The sequence below is a fragment of the Brachypodium distachyon genome, chromosome 1, assembly GCF_000005505.3.
Source record: "Brachypodium distachyon strain Bd21 chromosome 1, Brachypodium_distachyon_v3.0, whole genome shotgun sequence".
In the NCBI taxonomy this organism is placed as follows: Eukaryota; Viridiplantae; Streptophyta; class Magnoliopsida; order Poales; family Poaceae; genus Brachypodium; species Brachypodium distachyon.
In genome coordinates, this window is record NC_016131.3 from 66,903,030 (window position 1) to 66,925,529 (window position 22,500).

The following is a 22,500-nucleotide window of genomic DNA, read 5'->3' on the forward strand; positions in this document are numbered from 1 at the left end:
AGAAAGCTATATAGTCGTATGATTGTGTGATTAATTACTGATTAGCCAGCCGAATAATCATGGATGCTGGCATGATGCATGTTCAGTTCTTCATGCGTTGCAGCGTTGGTTACATGCATAAACCGTCGAGGAGAAAACTGCGAGCTTTTAAGGTGCAGTGCCGGCGCGTGACGCGAGCAGCCCGGAATGGCGCTTGTCGTTTCTGGTCAGGCAATTTTGTAACGGACGACTAATCGATCGACGCCTTCCAAAGAAAACAAAAATTGGGAAGAAACAGATCCGGATGGATGAACGATGATAGCATAGCCCAAGCGCGTGGTCACCACTTACGTACGCTCACTGCTTTTCTTCTTCGAGCGTTATAACACGGCATTACGAGTACCGATATTTCGTACGTACCCGTACACATACGAGAAAATTAAGTTTTGTACATACGCGCGCACGCGCCATATATATAGAGTGGGTAATAATCCGTTTTCCGGAGTGTGGTACGTACGCGTGAATAATATCTTAAAGAAAATACCAATATTTGTAGCTGGACTTGTACGTTAATTATCCATCAGTGTCAGTAAATCTAGCTAATCATTAGCTTGCTATGTTCAAGCAGCTGAAAATTAATTAATTAACCCTGCTGGTACTTTATAAACGAACATGGCCGGCCGGTCACGATTAATTAATTTTACGAACAAGAAAAATGATAATCCAAATATGTATGAGAGTCGATGTTGCTCTCCTTGGAGCTAGTCTCGAACGATCGATCAGTCTGATAGCCACACATAGGTTTGCTGAATGCATGCACAGTGCGCGGTAGCTACATAGCTGCGTGCCGCCTGATCTCCGAGAAGTGAAAAGTCTTTGACCGCAACGTCAAGCCGGCCGCGGCTACGATCGATGGCAAGTGAAGTGAAGTCACAAGCTATAGCTTTAGTTCCCATGCATGCCACGGAAGCGCTCACCTATATTCAATAATAAACAAAAGAAGCTAGCGCGCAATACACAGCTAGCGTATGGAGGGGAAGAATGTCATGTTAGCCTCACGTGGGGAGAGACTACTACTCACTACTACAGCAGCTGAGCAGCTGCCTCGCCGGTACTGTAGCGGCGGAATGTGTGCGAGAGAGACCCCTCAGGCCGGCGCCGAGTCCACCAATGCAGCGGATGCTCGACTTCTTCCAGAGAGAAAAATAATTCATCATCGATCGATCTTCTCTCTGTGTGTACATATATTCATGTTGTATGTTTGTGTGATGGATGTATCGAATATCGATCGATGCGAATTGGGAAGAGGGACGGACACGAACGACGTACAGTGCGTGGTTTTCGTCCGGCCCCCTTTGCTAGCTCTTCTCTCGCATATGCATGTTTGCTTCACGCAATCTTCTAGCCCTTAAGAGAGCGAAAGAGCAGAAAGAGAAGTGTGTAGAGAGGGAAAGAAAGAAAGGAAGAAAGAAAGAAAGAGAAGGAGGCCGGCCGGGTGGTACCAGCCAGCTGCTGCTGCTAGGCTTCCTTCCATGCCGTGGCTTTAAAGTCTCATCAATACCACAAAAACAAAGAAACTACACATATATTGCTAGTAGCAGTAGGACGAGCAGGGAAAGCATATGTGAGAAAACGGAAAGAAAGAGAGGGGAAAAAAACGAAAAATCGAACTGGAGCTGTATCTGTAACCCCCCATGACCTTCTACCAATAGGACAAACACCAAAAAGGAGGAGAGATCGGAGAGAAGTGGGCTTTTCCATATTTACACATATGCCCTTCCGGCCTCTCCAGCCGCTTCTCTTCTTCCCCTATATTGGCAGCCTGGCCTCCCCCATTCGACCCTCTCTCCCCGTCCCTCTCTTTCTCTCAACCTCTGTGCCAAGTACCAACACTGGCGATGAGCACTTGTTTTATCCTATAACGAGCAAGTGCCCAGAGCAGATATAAGGATCGGAGCGCGAGCGCAGCCAGCAGCTGGTAGTAAAACCCTCTCTCGGGAGAGGGGATCGATCGTTCGATCCGGCAATGAGCTCGGGAGGCGGCACCAGCGCGCACGGCGGAGGGCCGAGCGGAAGCGGCAGCGGCGGCGGCGGTGGCGGGCCGTGCGGCGCGTGCAAGTTCCTGCGGCGCAAGTGCGTGAGCGGCTGCATCTTCGCCCCCTACTTCGACTCGGAGCAAGGCGCGGCGCACTTCGCGGCGGTGCACAAGGTGTTCGGCGCCAGCAACGTGTCCAAGCTCCTCCTCCAGATCCCGGCCCACAAGCGCCTCGACGCCGTCGTCACCATCTGCTACGAGGCCCAGGCCCGCCTCCGCGACCCCGTCTACGGCTGCGTCGCCCACATCTTCGCCCTCCAGCAGCAGGTATATCCTAGTACGAATCACCCGGCCGGTGTCAGCTCCATGATCGATGATCACTCCTGTTTGCCTTGCATGTCCATTCGATGATTACCCTCTGGAAACCTAGCTGGTTAGATAGTAGCAGTAATGCCATGCACCGCGAGCGGAGGCTCGAATCGAATTGCTGACCAGTTTTGCATGCCATGCGTATGGATCTGGGGTCTTTCTTCCTCGTCCTGGAAGGAACTTGGCGTGTTTCTTTCTCCAGAAAGGTAAGTCTACTTTGGGGAGGGAGGAGAGGAAATTAACACGGCCAAGCCAAGCAACGGCAGTGCGAAAAGGGGCACGCCAAGCGCTAAACCTGGAGGCTGCTTCCCCCAGCTGGACTTTAATTAATTAATTTGCGATGAATGATATATATATTTGCAGCGCATGACGTCTCATCCGCCGCGTCGACCGATCTTCGAACCCCCCCGTCCGTAAAATCGTACACCCATATCGTCCATCACGCCACGTATGTACACACACAAACGCACCATGCATATACTTGCGTTACTACTAGGAGCAGTAGTAGTCCATCTTGGGTTCCGAAGTTCCATCTGTGACCGGCCCCGTGCATGATGAAAAGAAATTAAGCCCTAGCCAGCCAGCACCGATCTCTAGTCCTAGAAGTCCCAACCAAACTCGATCGCGTCGTTTTTTTAGATCTTTTGTCACCTTTCAGACCCTCACTTCGTCGTGATGTCTCCGTTATTATATACACGCATGCATGTGATCGATGACTCTACATTTTCGCAATATTGTGTGATTTGAATCAATACTAATGTAATGCACGAGTGCATGACTGACTATACTGTATATGTGTCCATAACGCCGTGCGATGATCATTTCCTTCCCTGCAGGTGGTGAATCTCCAGGCCGAGCTGACATACCTGCAGACCCACCTGGCGACCCTGGAGCTGCCGTCCCCGCCGATCCCGGCCGCCACGCCGCAGATGCCGACGATGGCGCCGCCGGGCCCGTTCTCCATCTCCGACCTCCCGTCGTCGACCCTCAACATCCCGACCACCATCGACCTCTCCGCACTCTTCGACCCGCCGGCGCAGCTGCCGCAGTGGGCGCTACAGCAGCAGCATCACCACCACCAACACCAGCTCCGGCAGCCCCCCTACGGCGGCGCACAGGCTCCCAGGGCTTCCTCCAGCATGTCAGCTGCCGAGGCCTCAGGGGCTGGCGGCGGCGGCGGCGACTTGCAGTCGCTGGCGCGGGAGCTACTTGATCGCCACGGCCGGTCCGGCGTGATCAAGCCCGAGCAGCTGCCGCCGCCACGGCCGCCGCATCCAAGATGATCAGAAGCTTCGGTTCTTCAAGCCGCGCGCCATGGCCCGTTCAACGATTACGGACGTGTATTTGTGGAAGAAGGCCGGACGGGTGACATGGCGCGCGCCAGAAGAGAGTTTGGGCCTGCTTGGGGCGCGGGATTAACGTACTAGAGAGGGGTTTTGGGATCGGTGATATGGTGAGCAGCGATCAATTATAATCGAGTAGGTAAAGGATGCAGCTAGCATTGGCCGGTTTTCGCGTATCCACCTTGTTGTTAACCAAGGGTGCAAGGGCGCCCACTTGCTCGATTATTATACCACAATTAACTTGGCTTTCCTCCAACGGAGGACGGTGGAGACTGGAGAGGAGATCGTTTCGTTCGGGTGTCGCGTAGCGCCAGTAGTGGTACGAGCAGGGTACTACTTCCAGTAGCAGTTTGACATGTAGCAGTGTTTTCTTTTGTCACCGGACGTCGTTCCATTGATTGCAAGATTTTTAAGAAGCTTCCATTCCTGGCTTATACTACTCCGTACTCCTATATCTCACCTGTTGATCACACTAGCTACTTACTCAATCGAACTACAGTAGCTGTTTTCAATGCATTTATGACCTTCTCTAAATTGGTTTTTCCATCTATAGATTGTGTGCATATTCGGACGAGCTAGGAGAGATCGTGCACAAGTATAACTTATTTATTTTATTCATTTTTTCGACGGAGAGTTACAGTAGTACGTGCTGTGACGCAACGTACAGTACGCAGAAGTCACTTCCTACTTGGAGTCATGAACAGCTCCTCAGCTTCTCTGGATAGGGGGACATGTGGCTATGCATGATCGACCCCACGTTTGAGTAGATGAGAGATAAAAGGAATATGGTTTTGGTCCGTAGTCGATTTGTCAGCGATCCAGCTTTGACTATGACCAATGTTATGTGTTGTCCGCCGCGCTGTTGCTTGTAGGTTTACGTATGCCCCCGTATCCCGGTGTCGGCTGGAAAGGGAAATTAATGTGTGCAAGTATAACTTGTGTACATCGTTTTTAATTGTTGTAGATTCGTGCATTTTCAAAATGAAATCATGCACATGAATGTCCACTGAATTTCCAACCCCTGTGAAATCCGCCTTGTTGGTCAAACAATCTAGCTGATCGGGTTTTGCCGTTTATAAATTAGAGGCGTGACCTGACCATCAAGTTTAGAGGGATGATCTAGAGTCTGTTCATAATGCAAGAAAGTTGTCACAGCTAATTAATTACCTTTAGCTATCCTTATACGCGACGAAGTACAAGCAGCTTTAAATAAAGTCTCTTCTTAATTTCCCTCCCTATCTAACAATAAAAACGACTGGAAGTGCATGATTACTTGGGCAACCAGTTTGGATTGCTGATCTGCGGAAACAATTCCTGATTGAATCAAGTGATGTTACGTGTTGTGACACTGGGGTGTAGGGCTCCACAAAGAGCACGCAACGGGTCAATCATTTCCCTGCGCACGCATTCCATCAGTACGTACACGAGCTAAGTACACATCACACTTCCTTATCTCCAAAATCCAAATGTACTAGTACTCCGTATTTATGATATGATCGACTTGTCATGTAATGCAAGATCAATAATCCCAGCACCCGCGCATGCCCATATTGATGAACGATCGATCATATCATTTCATGTGATGCACCATCCATTAATCGTGTTTCACAATCGATGGGCATTAGGCCATGTCTCATCTCCTGGTCACATGAGGCAACGAGTCTGTACTGTTTACGTTTTGCTTGGTTTTTTCTGACACTGATCTCTGTATCCATACAGTTTTTTTTTGAGCGACTGAATCCATACAGTTGATGTGCAATAGTCAGACAAGTCGCAGGACACAGGCTGTCAAGTGCAATAGTGGATTTTATTTGGCCCATCGACTGTCTTCTCGATCAAGCTGGGCCTGGTAGCAAAAATTGTATGGGCCTTAAAGCAGACGAGGCTATTAAGTCAATATCGGCCCGGCCCAAGGCTTGTACCCTGCCGCCGTTGAAGTCATCCCACTGTCAGTGGAATAGCATCACTCACCCTCGATCGCAGCAGCCTGCCTCTAATCGCTGACTGGCAAGTGGGGCCGACATATGGTCGTTCCCACCAGCCAAATCTACGCACGCGACCATCTCTCTCTCTTCTTCTCCCTCTTCGCCCCACTCGGCGATCCGAACCCCCGGATCGCACCGCGTCAGTCCCCTCCCCGCCCCGCCCAGATCCAGATCCACACACGGCGCGGCACAGCCGCGGCCACCCGGAATCCTTCGAGGAATAATGGCCTCCGCGGCAGCGGCGCCGCCGCTGTCCTCGCCGGAGTCCGACCCGCGCCTCGTCGAGGCCTTCGTGCCCTTCCTCGAGAAGCTTGTGAAGAACGCCTCGTGGCGCAACAAGGCGCACTCCAAGCTCTCCCACACCGCCAAGTCCATCCTCGACCGCCTCGGGAAGCCCCCGCCCTCCTCACCCACCGCGGCGCAGACCCCGTCCACCCCGACCTCACCATCCACGCCGACATCGTCCTCATGGCAGCCGGGCCCGCTCCGCAGCCTCTCGCTCGAGGACTCGGAGCTGCTCCTCTCTCCCATCTCCTCTGCGCTCGGCTCCGGTAGCGCCAAGCTCGCTGAGGCCGCGCTCGAGCTCCTCCACAGGCTCATCGCGCACTCCTACATCCACGGTGAGGCCGACCCGTCGGCTGATCCCTCGGCCCAGCTTGTGGCGTCCCTTCTCGAGGCAGCCTGCAATGCGCTCCACCTCGACGACGAGCACATTGAGCTCCTCCTCCTTAAGACTCTCCTCTCGGCGGTCACCTCCACCTCGGTGCGCCTCCATGGCGACTGCCTGCTCCGTGCCGTGCGCGCCTGCTATGATATGTACTTGGGGAGCCGTAGCACCGTGAATCAGGCCACTGCCAAGGCGTCGCTCGTGCAGATGTTGGTAATAGTGTTCCGCCGCATGGAGGCAGACTCGTCCACTATTCCGGTGCAACCCATCGTAGTGGCTGAAGTGATCGAGTTGCCTGACGCTAGTTCAGGAGCATCACCCACCGCCGATGCCAACTTTGTACAGGGATTCATTTCAAAGATCATTGGGGACATTGATGGTGCACTCACACCTCTGGCACGGACAACTTCGTCAGCTGGGGCAGGGGCTGCTGTGGCTCATGATGGTGCTTTTGAGACAACAGCAGCAGCGGAGGAAGGGGCAAACCCCGCAGACTTACTTGATTCGACGGATAAGGACATGCTGGATGCCAAGTACTGGGAGATCAGCATGTACAAGACCGCGCTTGAGGGTCGCAAGGATGAGCTTGGTGTAGAGGGAGCAGTGGTGGCCACTTTGGATGACGATGCTGACGTGAGGATTGGGAATAAGTTGCGGAGAGATGCTTTTTTGGTTTTCCGGGCATTGTGTAAGCTCTCGATGAAGACACCGCCAAAGGACGCGCCAGCTGATCCATTAGTAATGCGGGGGAAGATCCTTGCTCTTGAACTTCTTAAGATCTTGCTTGAAAACGCAGGGGCTGTGTTCCGTACCAGCGAGAGGTACAAATGCCCTTCCCTGAAACTTGATCTATTTATTTTGCCTCAGATATTGTAAGTTCCTTTCTATAATCTGGCAACAACAACATTTAGCAAAATTTAGTGTACCACTGTATTCCGTGAAAAGATTAAGGAAAGCAGGAGCTTTTAGCCAATTATCCATGAAAAGATTAGCCACTATTTTTTTTAAGGGTAGCTCAGTTGAATTAATCTGTAGTTATGTTGCTGCTTTTAATACCGATGCTACACAAAATCAGTATTGAAATTCTCGTTGCAATTTACAGAACTTATAGGCGTGAATCAGTATTGAAATTCTCGTTGCAATTTACATAAGTTATAAGCGTGTAGTTTATACTTGTTACTCAGATATTGACATTGGAATTCACTGAAGTTGATCGTTCTCACACAAAAAAGAATTGGTAAGGATGATTCTGCTATCGGCATTTCCTGACAACATTACCAGATCCTGCCCTGATATCGATGTTAGGTTTACAATCGTAATGTGTACCAAAGTGTAGTTGCTAAATTTTATTGGAAATGTGTAATTGCCCTTAACAGTGAGAAGTGCAGCGTGATGTCTGGGAGGTGTTGGGTACTATGTAAACAAAATATATAGAGAGAGATGGTATAGTTGTAAAGACAATCAATGGAAGTGTGAGGCGAAAGGGTTGAAAGTTTGCTAAAGCCCAGCCCTACATAGTCTTTGTTGCCGATTAAGCCAAAAGGTTAACCAGGAGTTCTGTATGTTTGGACCATCAAGCATTTTATGCTACTACTCCACTCTATAAATCTCCATTCGGGGATCAATCCTCCCACCACTAAGCAAATTGCAAACTTGGAAGGTGGCCAAATTACCAGCAGGTACACATTGTTGCCGTGTGTTCTCCAGTGGACCACACGCCTGCACCCTCATGCCATGATGGTTATGCTTTGATGCCATATGTAACGCCCCAGAGGTCTAAAGTTATGTAAATCCAGACACCATGCTCAACGGGCCAGTAACAGTTGCCAGCTTGCTTTGCTGCTGTACACTTTAAGCTCTGGACGTGGGAATTATTCCACAGCTGCTTCTCTTTTGCCACATGGGACACCATTAATTGGACGAGGGTTTTATAGGAAGATCATGGAGTATAAATAGATAGAGAAATATATAAACTCAGTTCCATTTGAGAGGAATTAGAAAGAGAAATATATAAACAAATAGTACAGGATCACTATTCATGCTGATTTATTTGGACTTGAAATTTTACAAGTATTACTTGTTGGGATTTTTTTGGAACAATTATACGTTTTCATGAAGTGATAGCCGCCAAAGATACGCTGCTATGAGAGTCGATTGTGATTATGAGATTATCTGTGTTGTCTTTGCTGGTTGTTTGTGTTAATTGTTAAGTTAGAAACACAGGAAGCTTGTTACTGAGAGATGATTGAAGTAGTAGTATTGGACATGTGGAAGTCAGCCTACCGAGGAATATTGTATTGTGTACTTTCCACATAGAGCAGCGCCTTGTCCAATATTATGCTCCGCTGGTGTAATTAATAAAGTTGTATCTTGATACTGACATTGCTATACTAGCACTTTCTTATCAACTGCAATGGTGTTCTTTTACCCTATGTTACATAGTACGGGGATACGGGTACGGGGATACAGGAGAACTGCATTTTTTAAGCCTTACGGGGATACGGCGAGTATAAGTATAAATACAAGAATAAGCACCAACTAAAAAATATTAAGTGGATGAGAGATTGAAGATGGACCAAGATTGGATGGAGCAGCGACCAGCGAGGTGTTGCTGGCGGCGTGCTGACTTTGGCGTCGTTTGGCGATGCACCTAGAGGAGAGAGCTGCACCGATTTGGCACCTTTGTGCCGTATCCCTGCATCCCTGCCTTTACCCATCTTCTTGATGTTTTTATTCTTCATGAATAACATTACAATTTTGTCTAACTATTTTATTTCATCTTGCTCAGGTTTCTAGGTGCTATTAAGCAGTATCTGTGCCTATCACTTTTGAAGAACTGTGCCTCGTCACATATGATTGTTTTTCAGTTATCTTGTTCTATTTTTATTAGCCTGGTTTCAAGATTCAGGCCAGGATTGAAGGCAGAGATTGGAGTATTTTTTCCCATGATCATTCTGAGAGTTCTGGAAAATATTGCACAACCAAATTTTCAAGCAAAGATGATAGTTCTTCGTTTTTTGGAGAAGCTCTGCACTGATTCTCAAATCTTGGTTGACATTTTCATTAATTACGACTGTGATGTCCACTCATCAAACATATTTGAAAGGTACTGCACCACTCACATTTCATTACTATACTTGAGTATTATTAGTGAGGTTTCTTATTCTTTAAAATGTCATCTCAGAAACTTATTTAGTTCTATGTTACATTTTCTTGATTTTGTGGAACAGGATGGTCAATGGTCTGCTAAAAACTGCTCAAGGACCTCCTGCTGGTGTCTCTACCACACTGGTGCCGCCTCAGGATACCACAATGAAGAGTGAAGCAATGAAATGCTTAGTTTCCATTCTGAGATCCATGGGAGATTGGATGAATAAGCAGCTACGTATTCCAGATCCTGACTCTCCTAATGTTGAATCAGAGCAAAACGATAACGATGGTGGAAGTGAGCTTCCCCAGATAGAGAACAATGGAGATGCTTCTAGTGAAGCATCTGATTCACATTCAGAAATATCGAATGGGGTTTCAGAGGCTGCATCTTTGGAGCAGCGCCGAGCTTACAAAATGGAACTTCAGGTGGATCTCATTCTACATCTAGTTATTTGAATCTGCATTTGTCGATGAGACTGTGACAATGTGCTGTCTGCTGTTCTTTCATGAATGACTTGCCACTGTTGCATTATCTTATAGTTATGTTGTTTTGTTCCCCCTTTTTTAATGTGGCTGATTGATTTTTGAATGGCAGGAGGGTATCTCTCTTTTTAACCGGAAGCCTAGAAAGGGAATTGAATTTCTAATAAATGCAAACAAGGTTGGGGAGTCACCTGAGGAAATAGCTGCTTTCCTAAAAAGTGCTTCTGGCTTGAACAAGACTATGATTGGTGATTACTTAGGGGAGAGGGAAGATTTGTCTCTCAAAGTCATGCATGCATATGTGGATTCATTTGATTTTCAAAACATGGAATTTGATGAAGCGATTAGAGCCTTTCTTCAAGGTTTCAGGTTGCCTGGAGAAGCTCAAAAGATTGACCGGGTTATGGAAAAATTTGCAGAACGTTACTGCAAATGCAACCCAAAGGCTTTCTCCAGTGCAGATACAGCTTATGTCCTTGCTTATTCAGTCATAATGCTTAACACTGATGCACATAACCCAATGGTCAAAAATAAGGTATTTTTAAATTATACTTGTCGAAATTATTTACACATTTTCTGATGCTTTTGTAATTTATATTAATTGATGCAGATGTCGCCTGAAGATTTCATAAGAAACAATCGTGGTATCGATGATGGAAAAGACCTGCCTGAAGAATTTATGAGATCCTTGTATGGAAGAATTTGGAAAAAAGAGATTAAGATGAAAGAAGACGACTTTGTTCCTCAACAGCATCAATCAACAAGCTCTAACAAAATTCTTGGGTTGGATAACATTCTTAACATTGTCATACGCAAACGAGGTTCGGCTATGGAGACGAGCGATGATCTCATTAAGCATATGCAGGAGCAATTCAAGGAAAAGGCTCGTATGTCTGAGTAAGTTAAGCTGGATATCTAGATGGATAATTAGAAATTAAATTGCACCCTTTAATTGATCATTTTATTATGTTTGCGTGTTAGTTTATGCAAGTATTATTTTCTGTTAGTCCCTTTCATTGTTAATAATCTATTTATTGTTTTTTTCTCATGAATGATTTAGGTCAATATTTTATCCAGCAACTGATGTAGTAATTTTGAAGTTCATGGTTGAGGTTTGCTGGGCTCCTATGCTTGCTGCCTTCAGCGTCCCACTTGACCAGAGTGATGATGAGATTGTCATATCCCAGTGCCTCGAAGGATTTCGCTGTGCAATACATGTCACCGCAGCTATGTCGATGAAGACTCAAAGGGATGCTTTCATCACTTCGCTTGCCAAGTTTACATCACTCCACTCTGCTGTGGATATCAAGCAGAAAAATATTGAAGCCATTAAGGTTTGTTCCTCATACTATGGTGTAATCTATAGTGTGCAGCTGGTGTACTGCTCGCAGCAAAGTTAGTGGTTGTCTAAGAAGACAATTAAAATCATTACATGAAACAATGGTACTCAGAATTTTGTTTTGTGTTGGTTGACTTGAAAAGGGTATGTTTAACTGGTTTATGACTTAGATGGTTCTGTGCTAAATGTTATACTCCCTCCGTCTCAAAATCACTTACTTTGGGACGGAGGGAGTATAAGTATTTTGTTGCAGCTGGGATGTGATATTCTGAGGAGAACAGACCAGCCTGGTTTCTCTGTCAGGGCTGCTATATTTACTGCTTGCATGCACTGAATATTTGGCATCTTTGCCATTATCACCGTCATTATGCATGACCGGGAAAATGTTCCAAAATTACTGCCACATAGCTTTTTATCTTTAGTACCTTTTGTTTTGCAAATTGAATCATTGAATGTTTTTGTATTTTTGTTGCACAATGCCACACTTTGTTACAAGCATTTGCTGTGGTGCTAATTGCAGTTTATTGTATTATAGTGTGAGCATAATGATAAAATCCTTTGCCATTCTCACATTCTTGTGATGGTGAATTGCCTCCTAGGCAATTCTGTTAATTGCAGATGAAGATGGAAACTACTTGCAAGAAGCATGGGAGCATATATTGACTTGTGTTTCTCGTTTCGAGAATCTACATCTTGTAGGGGAAGGTTCTCCTCCAGATGCTACTTTCTTTGCACTGCAACAGCCAGACCTTGATAAATCGAAACAGACTAAATCCTCGATTATTCCTGGTTTGAAAAAGAAGGCTCTTAATGCTGGTGCTGCTTCTAAAAGGGGTACTTATGACAGTGCCGGTGTGGGTGGCAAAGCTTCCGGTGTCGATCAAATGAATAATGCGGTGACAAGCCTCTTGGAGCAAGTTGGCATGGTTGAAATGAACCGTGTATTTGTAAGAAGTCAAAAGCTCAACAGCGAAGGTATAATTGATTTTGTCAAGGCTCTTTGTAAGGTTTCGATGGAGGAATTACGGTCTGCATCTGATCCACGAGTTTTCAGTCTGACAAAGATTGTTGAGATCACGTAAGGAATCCAATACTTCAGATAAATGTATCTACATCTGAGTGTCTTTGCATACACTTGTCTTCCTGTTACATACTCACTGAAGTATGATTGTTTTGTTTTCTCTTGTAGGCATTACAATATGGACCGCATCAGGCTTGTCTGGTCAAGCATATGGCATGTCTTGTCTGATTTCTTTGTTACCATTGGCTGCTCTGAAAACTTGTCAATCGCAATATTTGCTATGGACTCATTGCGGCAGCTGGCAATGAAGTTCCTGGAGCGAGAAGAGCTAGCCAACTATAATTTCCAAAATGAATTTATGAAGCCTTTTGTTGTTGTAATGAGGAAGAGCAGAGCTGTTGAGATAAGAGAACTAATTATCAGGTGTGTGTCTCAAATGGTATTGGCTCGTGTTAGCCATGTGAAGTCAGGGTGGAAGAGCATGTTTATGGTATGTTATCTTTACTTGGTACTCATGTACTTTGATTTTGGTATGAGACTCTTTGGAGCAGACTTATCTTTGTTTCTGAGGATTGATTGTTTTGTGCACTATTTTCAGGTCTTTGCAACAGCATCATATGATGACCACAAAAACATTGTACTCTTGGCCTTTGAAATTATCGAGAAGATTTTGCGGGAGTACTTCCCCTATATTACTGAAACCGAGTCAACAACTTTCACTGATTGTGTGAACTGTCTGATTGCATTTACCAACAGTAGGTTTAACAAGGACATAAGCCTTAATGCAATTGGTTTTCTTCGATTCTGTGCGGCAAAACTGGCAGAAGGTGACATTGGATCCTCTTCAAGGTTGAAGGAGAGTCCATCTTCAAGCAGCAATCCACCCTCGCCTCATTTGACCAAGGATGGAAGACAAGACAGTATAGTTCTTGTTGATAAGGATGATCATATTCACTTCTGGTTTCCTCTATTAGCAGGTAACTATATTTCCCTTTTGTTCTACATAGAACTTTCTACAGCTTTCAGCTGACTTATTTACTAGTAATAAACTAATAATGTGTCCCACCAACTTTTCAAACCTTGCAGGATTGTCTGAACTTACTTTTGACCTCAGACCTGAAATCAGAAAAAGTTCACTGCAGGTGTTATTTGACACATTAAGAAACCACGGCCATCTGTTCTCACTCCCTTTGTGGGAGAAGGTGTTTGATTCGGTACTTTTCCCAATATTTGATTATGTACGGCATGCTATTGATCCATCTGGTGGTTCTTCACAAGGGCAAAATGTGGAAAGTGATCCTGCAGAACTTGAACAAGATGCTTGGATGTATGAGACATGCACTTTGGCCCTTCAACTAGTTGTAGACCTTTTTGTCAAGTTCTATGACACTGTCAATCCACTTCTGAAGAAAGTTCTTTCGCTCTTAACAAGTTTCATAAAGCGTCCCCATCAGAGTCTTGCTGGTATAGGAATTGCTGCATTTGTTCGCCTCATGAGCAGTGCTGGATCTGTCTTTGTGGATGAAAAATGGCTAGAGGTCGTATTGTCTTTGAAAGAAGCTACCACCGAGACACTTCCTGACTTCTCTTATATTGCGTCTGGAGCTTACCTTGAAAATGTACCTATAGAAAACGGAGGCTCTTCAGATAACAGAGAAGAAGATTCTCGACCATCAGATGATGGTACTGAAGAAACATCTAGATCAAGGAACTTATATTTTGCAATTGCTGATGCCAAGTGCCGAGCTGCTGTCCAACTCCTATTGATCCAGGTTTGTAGCATTTTTTCTAGAGCTGATGTTTACTTTTGCATGCCTCGATGCATATTGTTTGCATCATCCTTCTATTGTTATGGTCAAATTTTATGCCAACACCTTGGCAGAAATTGTAGCATGTTAAAAAGTGAGGTGAGAGCGTGTTGGAAGGAGGGGAGAAAAGGTATAACTAAAGGCTATATTCCACCTTTCTAGCTAGGGTTCTCTAGTATAATTCAGGGTATATAAAGCTTTGCTGGTCCATATAGATACAACTCTACACGAGAAATCAAATGTCTGTACAGGAATTTCCTGCATCTTAAGGAAAAACATTCTTAGTTCCTGATGATACTGATGGTCTCTCTAGTTGCACTGCAGGAAACGGTTCAGATGCAACAATTGTATTTTTGGGAAATTTATGGCAATGCCACTAGTAGCTCCAGAGATTATGGTTGTGCCATTGCTTTTTGGATAATTATGAACATACCACTGCTGCATTAGTTTTTTTTAATACTTTTCCATTGCCGTTACTCTTTGGTTGTTAGCATCCATCAACCCATTTAACTGACTCCACCAGCCAGTCATTTTGACCGCCGTGTCTTCTCTTCCCTGCATGCTGGAGAGCAAGCTGGAGGAGGCTCTCCGGTGCTGGCAGATGGGCCACCGCCGTCCACCTCAGCGTCTTTGTCTTCATCACCCTGCCCAAGGGCTTCCTCGACGCCAATGGCAGCACAGATTATTTTGATGAGCTCACAGCTTACAAATTTCATTGACTCATCAGTTTTGGTCTTGAATACATATGCAAATAGATTAGGTGCAGGTTCTTGGGCTGATGTAGCAGTTTGGCATCAAACATCACCTACAGCCATGATGAACTCAAGGCATTCAGCTCGCTTGGGCACAAGGGGAAATGCAACAAGGCGCTAGATAAGATGGCGGACGCCAGGAATCGAGCCAGACCCACAGGTGCACAACATCCTAGCTACCGGATACGTCCACGCGCACAGCCCTCTGGCAAGGTGGACGAGCTCCAGCAGCACTTGGACGCCTGAATCGCTGCCACAATTGTCGATCTCCATCTCCCTCCCGTCTCTGCTCGATTCCTCTGGCCCGAAACTCTGAGATGACACCACGAGGGACCCCTTTGTCTATTTGGAGGGATAACGACCATAGCACTGCTGCCGACAGCTTCTTCCTCGACTCTGATTGGCTTTTGCAACCACGGTGCTCTGACACCCGCTACCTTCGGCCACCTCAACACTGGCAAGCCGGGGCCCTCTCCTCCTCTGTTTGTTCCTTTCTTCTCTGTTGGAGGCCTATTTCTGAGGCCGCAGCAAACATGTGCCACATCCACGGGGTACATGGCTTGTTTTGTCAGTTTACACTGCACTAACTACGAAACGTATGATAACAGCTAAGATGTGACGCAGTGGAAAAAATGCAAGAAGTTCTATCGGAGGAGTGGCATTTACATAATTAACCCAAAAACGATTGCAATCATAGTTTGAGAAAAAACTAGTGGCAAGGCATTGTCATAAATTTCCCTAGTAGTTTTGTTGAAGAACCAATTATTGGTTTTAGCTTGCTTTTAGTATGAACCTATCAAGCGTGTCCGCTGGCTTATGATTTTTTTTCCTGAGGGAACCAGTGGCTTATGATTAGTTGAGTATCAGTTATCAACTTATACCTTTTTCCTCCACTCTGAACCTTTTGTCTCGCCATTTTTTAGTTACTGAAGCAATATTCTAGTCCTTCATTAATTATAATTTGTGCATGCGTTCTGCTTTATCATGTTTCTCATGCAATAGGCTGGTAATTTCATCATGACCCCTCTTTTATTTACTTCTATGTGTCCACTTTCTGTAGGCTGTGATGGAGATATATACCATGTACAGAGCTCAGTTGTCATCACAGAACACAGTAATCCTCTTCGAGGCCTTGCACACTGTTGCCACTCATGCTCACAAAATAAACAGTGACAACGACCTGCGGTCTAAGTTGCAGGAGTTGGGCTCGATGACCCAAATGCAGGACCCGCCATTGTTGCGCCTTGAGAATGAGTCATATCAGCTGTGCCTTACTATCCTCCAGAACATATTCTTAGACAGAGCTCCTGATGAAGGGAGCGTAGAGGTGGAAAGCCACCTTGTTGGCCTTTGCAAGGAGGTCCTTGAGGTGTACTTGAGCACAGCAAGGCCTGCTCAGCTTTCCAGTGGTATACAGCCACTTGGCCAGTGGCTTATTCCAGTTGGTTCTTCGAAGCGGAGAGAACTTGCAGCCCGAGCACCCCTTGTTGTCTCAACCTTGCAAGCTATCAGTGGTCTGGGTGACTCGTCTTTTGAGAAGAACCTCGGCCAGTTCTTCCCCCTCCTAGCTGGTCTCATAAGCTGTGAGCATGGTTCAGGCGAAGTGCAGGTGGCCTTGAGTGATATGTTTGGCACTTGGGTTGGCCCGCTCGTGCTGCAGTCCTGTTGATGCCGAGCACCCTGTGATATAGTATACCTCTACATGTAAGTCATTCTTTGTTTCAGTGTCATATCTCTCTGCTGCTCCCTTTCCCCCATTTTGTTGTGTTTATCATTTTAGTCGTTGTGGGAAGTGATTTAGTGCCGAACAAATCATGTAGATCATTTTCCCTTTTATGCTCTTGGTTTTCCGCATTGGGAAGAGTGTATGTTACAGGATGATTAAATTATATGCCGTAGTACAGATTTCACCAAGGTATGTAGTAATGCTGCTTTGCATGGTGTAATTGCCGCTGCTGGAAACACAGGCAGCTTCAGCACTGTGCTCAACGTTTTGTTGATCTCCATTCGGCGTCAGAAATTCACGTCAATGCATTAGAATGACCACAGCGGCGTACTGCACACCCTAGATACTACTAGGCTTACAGTTCTTAAAAAAACCCTCAAATGTTATGCCAGGCAGCGATACCGAGCAGTTGTTCCTCGAGCTTACAGCAGGTCTCAGACGCATGCATTGAATCGTGGTAATATTATTATTATTCAGCTACGGGGTTATATTTGTATGGTCGAGACAGAATACACTGAAGTTTGACAAAAACAAATCAATACTCCAGATTTGTAGAAGCCGTGTTGCATGATTGAGTACATCGCAACCGTGAACGAGACTATGAGAACATAAAGTACAGATTGCACGCTCCTGATATTTAAGGGGAACCGATCTTCCATTGTAATCCATTCGTTCCATATTAAGTGTCAAAATATTACGTGTATCTAATTTTTTTTTAAATACATTCATATTTAGATAAATTTGAGTCACTTAATATGGGACTCCCGGAGTATGAAATTTTGATGTACACGGATCTTCCAATTGTTTTTCTCAGAGGAGGATTTTCCAATCGTTATTCTTTTCTCTGCCTCAAAATGATGCATGCACGCAAGATTGCCGTCGAGCAAAACCCACGAGGATCCAGGGATGAAGTGAATCCATCCAGTTGTCGATGGCAGGTTTACAGGCCTGTTGGATCAAAACGGCCCACCTCGAGCCATCTACTCGGCCTACCTCAAATGTCCACTGAATGTGCGGCGGGGCCCAGAAACGAAATTTCCATTTCCCACGAGAAAGCGCGGAAATTCCCGCCCAGTTTTCTTCTCCGATTTCCATTTCCATTTCCTCCGCGCGCTCCAGCTCCCAAAACGCAACCGTGCCGATCCGCGCTCCCACCGCTCCACCAATAGGAACCAACCCTTTCCCGATCCTACGGCCAGGACCATCCGGTTCGCACCTCATGCGGATCCATCCCCGATCCAACGCTTCCCACGCCCCCCTCCAACTCTATATATCCCCTTCCACTCTCCTGCTCCCAATTCATCCAATTCCTAAGGCGAAGCAAAAATCCCCAAATCTTCCTTCGTTTCAGAGAGAGATGTCTGGGCGCGGCAAGGGTGGCAAGGGGCTGGGCAAGGGCGGCGCCAAGCGCCACAGGAAGGTTCTGCGGGACAACATCCAAGGCATTACGAAGCCGGCGATCCGTCGGCTTGCGAGGAGGGGCGGCGTGAAGCGCATCTCGGGGCTCATCTACGAGGAGACCCGCGGCGTGCTCAAGATCTTCCTGGAGAACGTCATCCGCGACGCCGTCACCTACACCGAGCATGCGCGCCGCAAGACCGTGACCGCCATGGACGTCGTGTACGCGCTCAAGCGCCAGGGCCGCACCCTCTACGGCTTCGGCGGCTAGGCTTTCTCTGTATGGTGGTTGCTTGTTCCGAGAGTACCTGTCTGTGTCGTTGTGATAGTCTGGTGGTGTCAAATGTTGTGTCATTGATGTAATCGTACACTGCTGCAGTGAAGATAATGCTAGTTATGTTTGGATGAATGCTACTAGTTGTGTCCCATTAAATGTCAGCCTCTGTCGTATGAATCTTTGTTTATGTGTATTTTAATTGTTTTTGTGCACATTTCAGGTCTTGCAACATCATATGACGACTAGAAAGTACTTGGTGTGTTCTTGGCCGTTGAAATTGTCGTGAAGATTTTGAGGAGTACTTCCTCTATTGCTGAAATGTTGTATGGGAGAAGAAGCTGAAGAAGGCTTGAGGATGGAGCTCAGATGCTCAATAGAGTGTTCACTGTGTCCTATGCAATAGGACATGGATGGGCACCGGCAGTCTGGTAATTGCGTTGTAGAGCAAAGATTATGGTGGATGTGATCTGCCTCGGGTGGAAGGATGTGCAGGAGTTCCAAGAACTTTGTCTTGTTTCTTTTCAGCTCCTATTTTCTTTCAGCTGCTGCATTTGTTCTTTTAGTTTATGCAGTGTTTTTATTGTTTGAGCTGTAAGGCATCTTGTTTTGTGCTGAAGGGTCTAATAGAAATCGATGCCGGGGTCCCATAGTTTCTGTTTATCTTTTTACCTAAACGGAGTGCACAACTTTTACTGATTGTGTGAACTGTCTGATTGCAGTAACCAGAACTAGGTTTAACAAGATATAACCATTAGTACAATTGCTAAACCTACTTCTTTGGAACTTCTTTGGTTCATTGCTACAAAGCCGGCAGAAGTGACATCGGATCCTGTTCAAGGTTGGAGGAGAGTCCATCTTTAAACAGCAGTCCACCCTTGCCTCATTTGACCAAGGATGGAAAGCAAGACCGTGAAGTTCTTGTTGACAAGGATGATCATATTCACTTCTGATTTCCTCTATTAGCAGGTAATTATATCTTCTTTTTTTGTTCTGCGAACTAGCCCTTGGCGTAATGCTTAAGGGAACAACTCTAGTAGCACTCCTCGGGTCCTGAATTTGACTCCTTGTGGGAGCGAAGTTCAGGTTGGGGTTAAAAAATCCCCTCGTCTGCTCCACGTCTTAAGCACAGACCTAAGGCCTGCCTGCTCTCACACGGGCTTCAGTACCGTTGTGTATGGTGTGGAGCAGGGGTTCGGGGGTTTCTCGACCTGCATGAGAAGGTCTTCTTAATGCAAATGCTTGCGGGTAGCTTACCCATTTGCAGGTGAGTTTTTTTTGTTCTATGTAAACTCAAGCCCTTGTACCACTTTCAGCTGTGACTTATTCACAAGTAATAAACTAATAATGCGTCCCACCAACCTTTCAGACCTTGCAGGACTATCTGAACTTACCTTTGACATCAGACCTGAAATTAGGAAAAGTTCATTGCAGGCGTGTTTTTTTCCATCTAGAATACAAGTTCATTGCAGGTGTTATTTGACATTAAGAAACAATGGACATCTTTTCTGTCTCTGTGGGAGAAGGTATGTGATTCGGTACTTTTCCCAATATTTGATTATGTATGACATGATATTGATCCATCTGGTGGGTAAAATGCTATTGATCCTGCAGAAATTGGACAAGATGCTTGGATGTATGAGACATGCATGTTGTTTCTTGTTTTAAGACCCAGCAACTGCTAGCTTTTGCTGTATAAACAGGTAGAAGGAGCAATGTTCATGCCCAAGGGCAAGGATAGAAATAAGAAGAACAAAACGGAAACCTCAAGCTAAATGTGGATGGATCCTTTTGCTATGAGAATGGGCGAGGAGGAACAGGCGCCATCCTTCGAGATGCTTCTGGGATACTATCTTCATGTCTTGCCAAAACCTTTGATACTGCCAAGATCCTGTGGTGCGGAGCTTGCTGCGTGCGACGATGGTATTCAGATGGCGCTCCATTTGTTAGAGTTGTCTTTTGTCATTGAGAACTGCCCTAACCTTTCTAAGTATAGCTCCCTGTGTCGTCGATCCGACAACTCCTCTGTGAGAGACCTGGTACTAAAATGGCAAAATGTTCTAGAGATCAGAATTCTGTTAGTCATTGCCTGGCAAATGTCGCTAGGATTGAAACTCGTATTGCCTGTTGGCTGGGTGGAAAACCGGATTTTATATCTGTCGCTCCGTGTCAAGACTGTATTCTGTTTAATCTTTAATGAAGTTTTTGCCCGCAAAAACAGGAAACAAAAACTAAAACTGAAGGTGGAACTGCGGTGATGTCTCTCCGGGGGGTTCCCCATACAGGGTATCAAGATGAGCCTTGCGGTCTGCTCGTGCTCGCCATGTAGAGATCAGACATGCATTTTGGCACTTCAGTTAGTTGAAGACCTTTTTGTCAACCCTATGGCACCGTCAACTCACTTCTGAAAAGTTCTTTCTCCCTTGACAAGTTTCATAAATCATAAAGCGTCCCAAATTGGAGTCTTGCTGGTATTGCATTGCTGCATTTGTTCACCTGATCAGCAGTCCTGGATTTGTGGTATTACTGACGTTTCTTATATCACATCTGGAGCTTGCACTAAATGTAACAATAGAAAATGGAGGTTCTTCAGATAACAAAGACGAAGAATCTCGACCATCTGATGATGGTACTGAAGAAACAACTAGTTGAACTGTTAAATGAACTTATATTTGGCAATTATTGATGCTAAGGTCTGTTTGGTTTGAGCCCAAGTTAGCCCTACCAAAAATTTGGCTTGCCAAAATATTGGTCATGGTTTTGCTTGCCCATGAATTGGCCAACTTTGACCTAAAAAATGAACTAGAGTTGGCTATAGAGCATTGACATTGCCAAATACCATCCAAACAAAGACCAACTTTTAGTCAATGACCAAAAAATTGGTGGGGTAGATGTTGGCTTCAATCAAACACACCCTAAGTGCCGAGCTGCTGTCCAACTCCTATCGATCCAGGTCTGTAGCATTTCCATTTAGAACTGATGTTTACTTTTGCATGCCTGGAAGCATATTGTTTGCATCATCCTTTCAATATTCTGGATTCTACAAAATCTGTGCCAAACGCCTTGTCAAGTACAGTAGCACGTTTTGAGGGATTTTTTAATGAGGAAAAGGTGAGCTCGGGCTCCCGAAATAAAAAAAATTCAAAAATCATAAGACGTTTAAAAAATATAAAAACATTTGTATTTACACACACGTGCACACACACACATACATGCATGTACAATTTCATGACTAAATAGTTTAACATGTTAATTACAGAAAAAAGACAAAGGAGTGGATTTCATATAGCTAACAATATACCTATTAGAATTTTTTCCTCTTGTAAAGCACAAATGAACATATATCTCAATCAAATTTTACAGGCATGGAATACACATCCATATGTACATGTATAGTATTTTTTCAGAATTTTTTTGGATACCAAAAATGTAGTTTCTGATTTTTCGAAATAACGGGCTCATTTGAGCACCAGCTCATTTTTAGGCTTTGCTTATAATTGAAGGCTATATCGCATCGTGTCTATCTAGGGTCCACTAATATACTCCAATTGTACAAAGAAATCAAATGTCTGCATGTGAATTTCCTGCATCTTAAGGAAAAACATTCTTGGTTCCAGATGTACACTCTCTAGTTTTTTCGTGTCTGTCAAACAGACACAGTCTCTCTAGGTACACATTGTAGGAAATGACTCCGATGTGATAGTACTCCTTCCGTTCCAAATTAGTTGTACACGAAGTCTTACAAAATGAGGCAAAAGGAAAAAATGTATTCCCATGTAATTTATTACGCCATGTATTCAATCTTTGTCCAATCACTAATTTTCTTCATCTAATAACATAATAACATGATAGCATTAAAATTGTTTGTCTAGCAAAAGTGTCCAATCACTATCTTTCTTCATCTAATAAGATGATAGCATTAAAAGGCAATATGATAGCATTAAAAAGCTAGAACTCGAATTTGAAATCTTTGGCTCTGATACCATGTCAAGCTTCATGCGCTAGCCAACACAACCGAAAGACCGATCTGATGGAAAGGAGACATGAACCGGGAAGACCAACCGACGCTGTGTGATTCCACTGCGACTGCTAGTACTACCCCGATTCATCCACAAGAGACAAGGAGACACGAACCGGGAAGTCCGGGCGGGCAAACAAAGCGGTCCAGTGA

General features: G+C 45.3%; 3 protein-coding genes across 3 annotated transcripts; all 3 read left to right on the forward strand.

The window, feature by feature from the left end:
- Positions 1-1,582: 1,582 nt before the first annotated feature.
- Positions 1,583-4,160, forward strand: LOC100845762 (LOB domain-containing protein 30). Its single transcript, XM_010230575.3, has 2 exons — positions 1,583-2,341; positions 3,220-4,160. The coding sequence occupies exons 1-2, from the start codon at positions 2,006-2,008 to the stop codon at positions 3,664-3,666; spliced, it is 783 nt and encodes a 260-aa protein (XP_010228877.1). The 5' UTR covers positions 1,583-2,005; the 3' UTR covers positions 3,667-4,160.
- A 1,643-nt stretch (positions 4,161-5,803) lies between these two features.
- LOC100840767 (brefeldin A-inhibited guanine nucleotide-exchange protein 2) lies at positions 5,804-16,857 on the forward strand. Its single transcript, XM_003558305.4, has 11 exons — positions 5,804-7,199; positions 9,167-9,484; positions 9,609-9,954; positions 10,124-10,546; positions 10,622-10,908; positions 11,072-11,345; positions 11,950-12,428; positions 12,540-12,861; positions 12,970-13,348; positions 13,458-14,143; positions 15,992-16,857. Exons 1-11 carry the CDS (start codon positions 5,935-5,937, stop codon positions 16,598-16,600), a joined length of 5,388 nt encoding a protein of 1,795 aa, XP_003558353.1. The 5' UTR covers positions 5,804-5,934; the 3' UTR covers positions 16,601-16,857.
- A 1,086-nt stretch (positions 16,858-17,943) lies between these two features.
- LOC100845838 (histone H4) lies at positions 17,944-18,525 on the forward strand. The gene has a single exon (XM_003558322.4). The coding sequence runs from the start codon at positions 18,015-18,017 to the stop codon at positions 18,324-18,326; it is 312 nt and encodes a 103-aa protein (XP_003558370.1). The 5' UTR covers positions 17,944-18,014; the 3' UTR covers positions 18,327-18,525.
- The last annotated feature ends 3,975 nt before the right edge of the window (positions 18,526-22,500 follow it).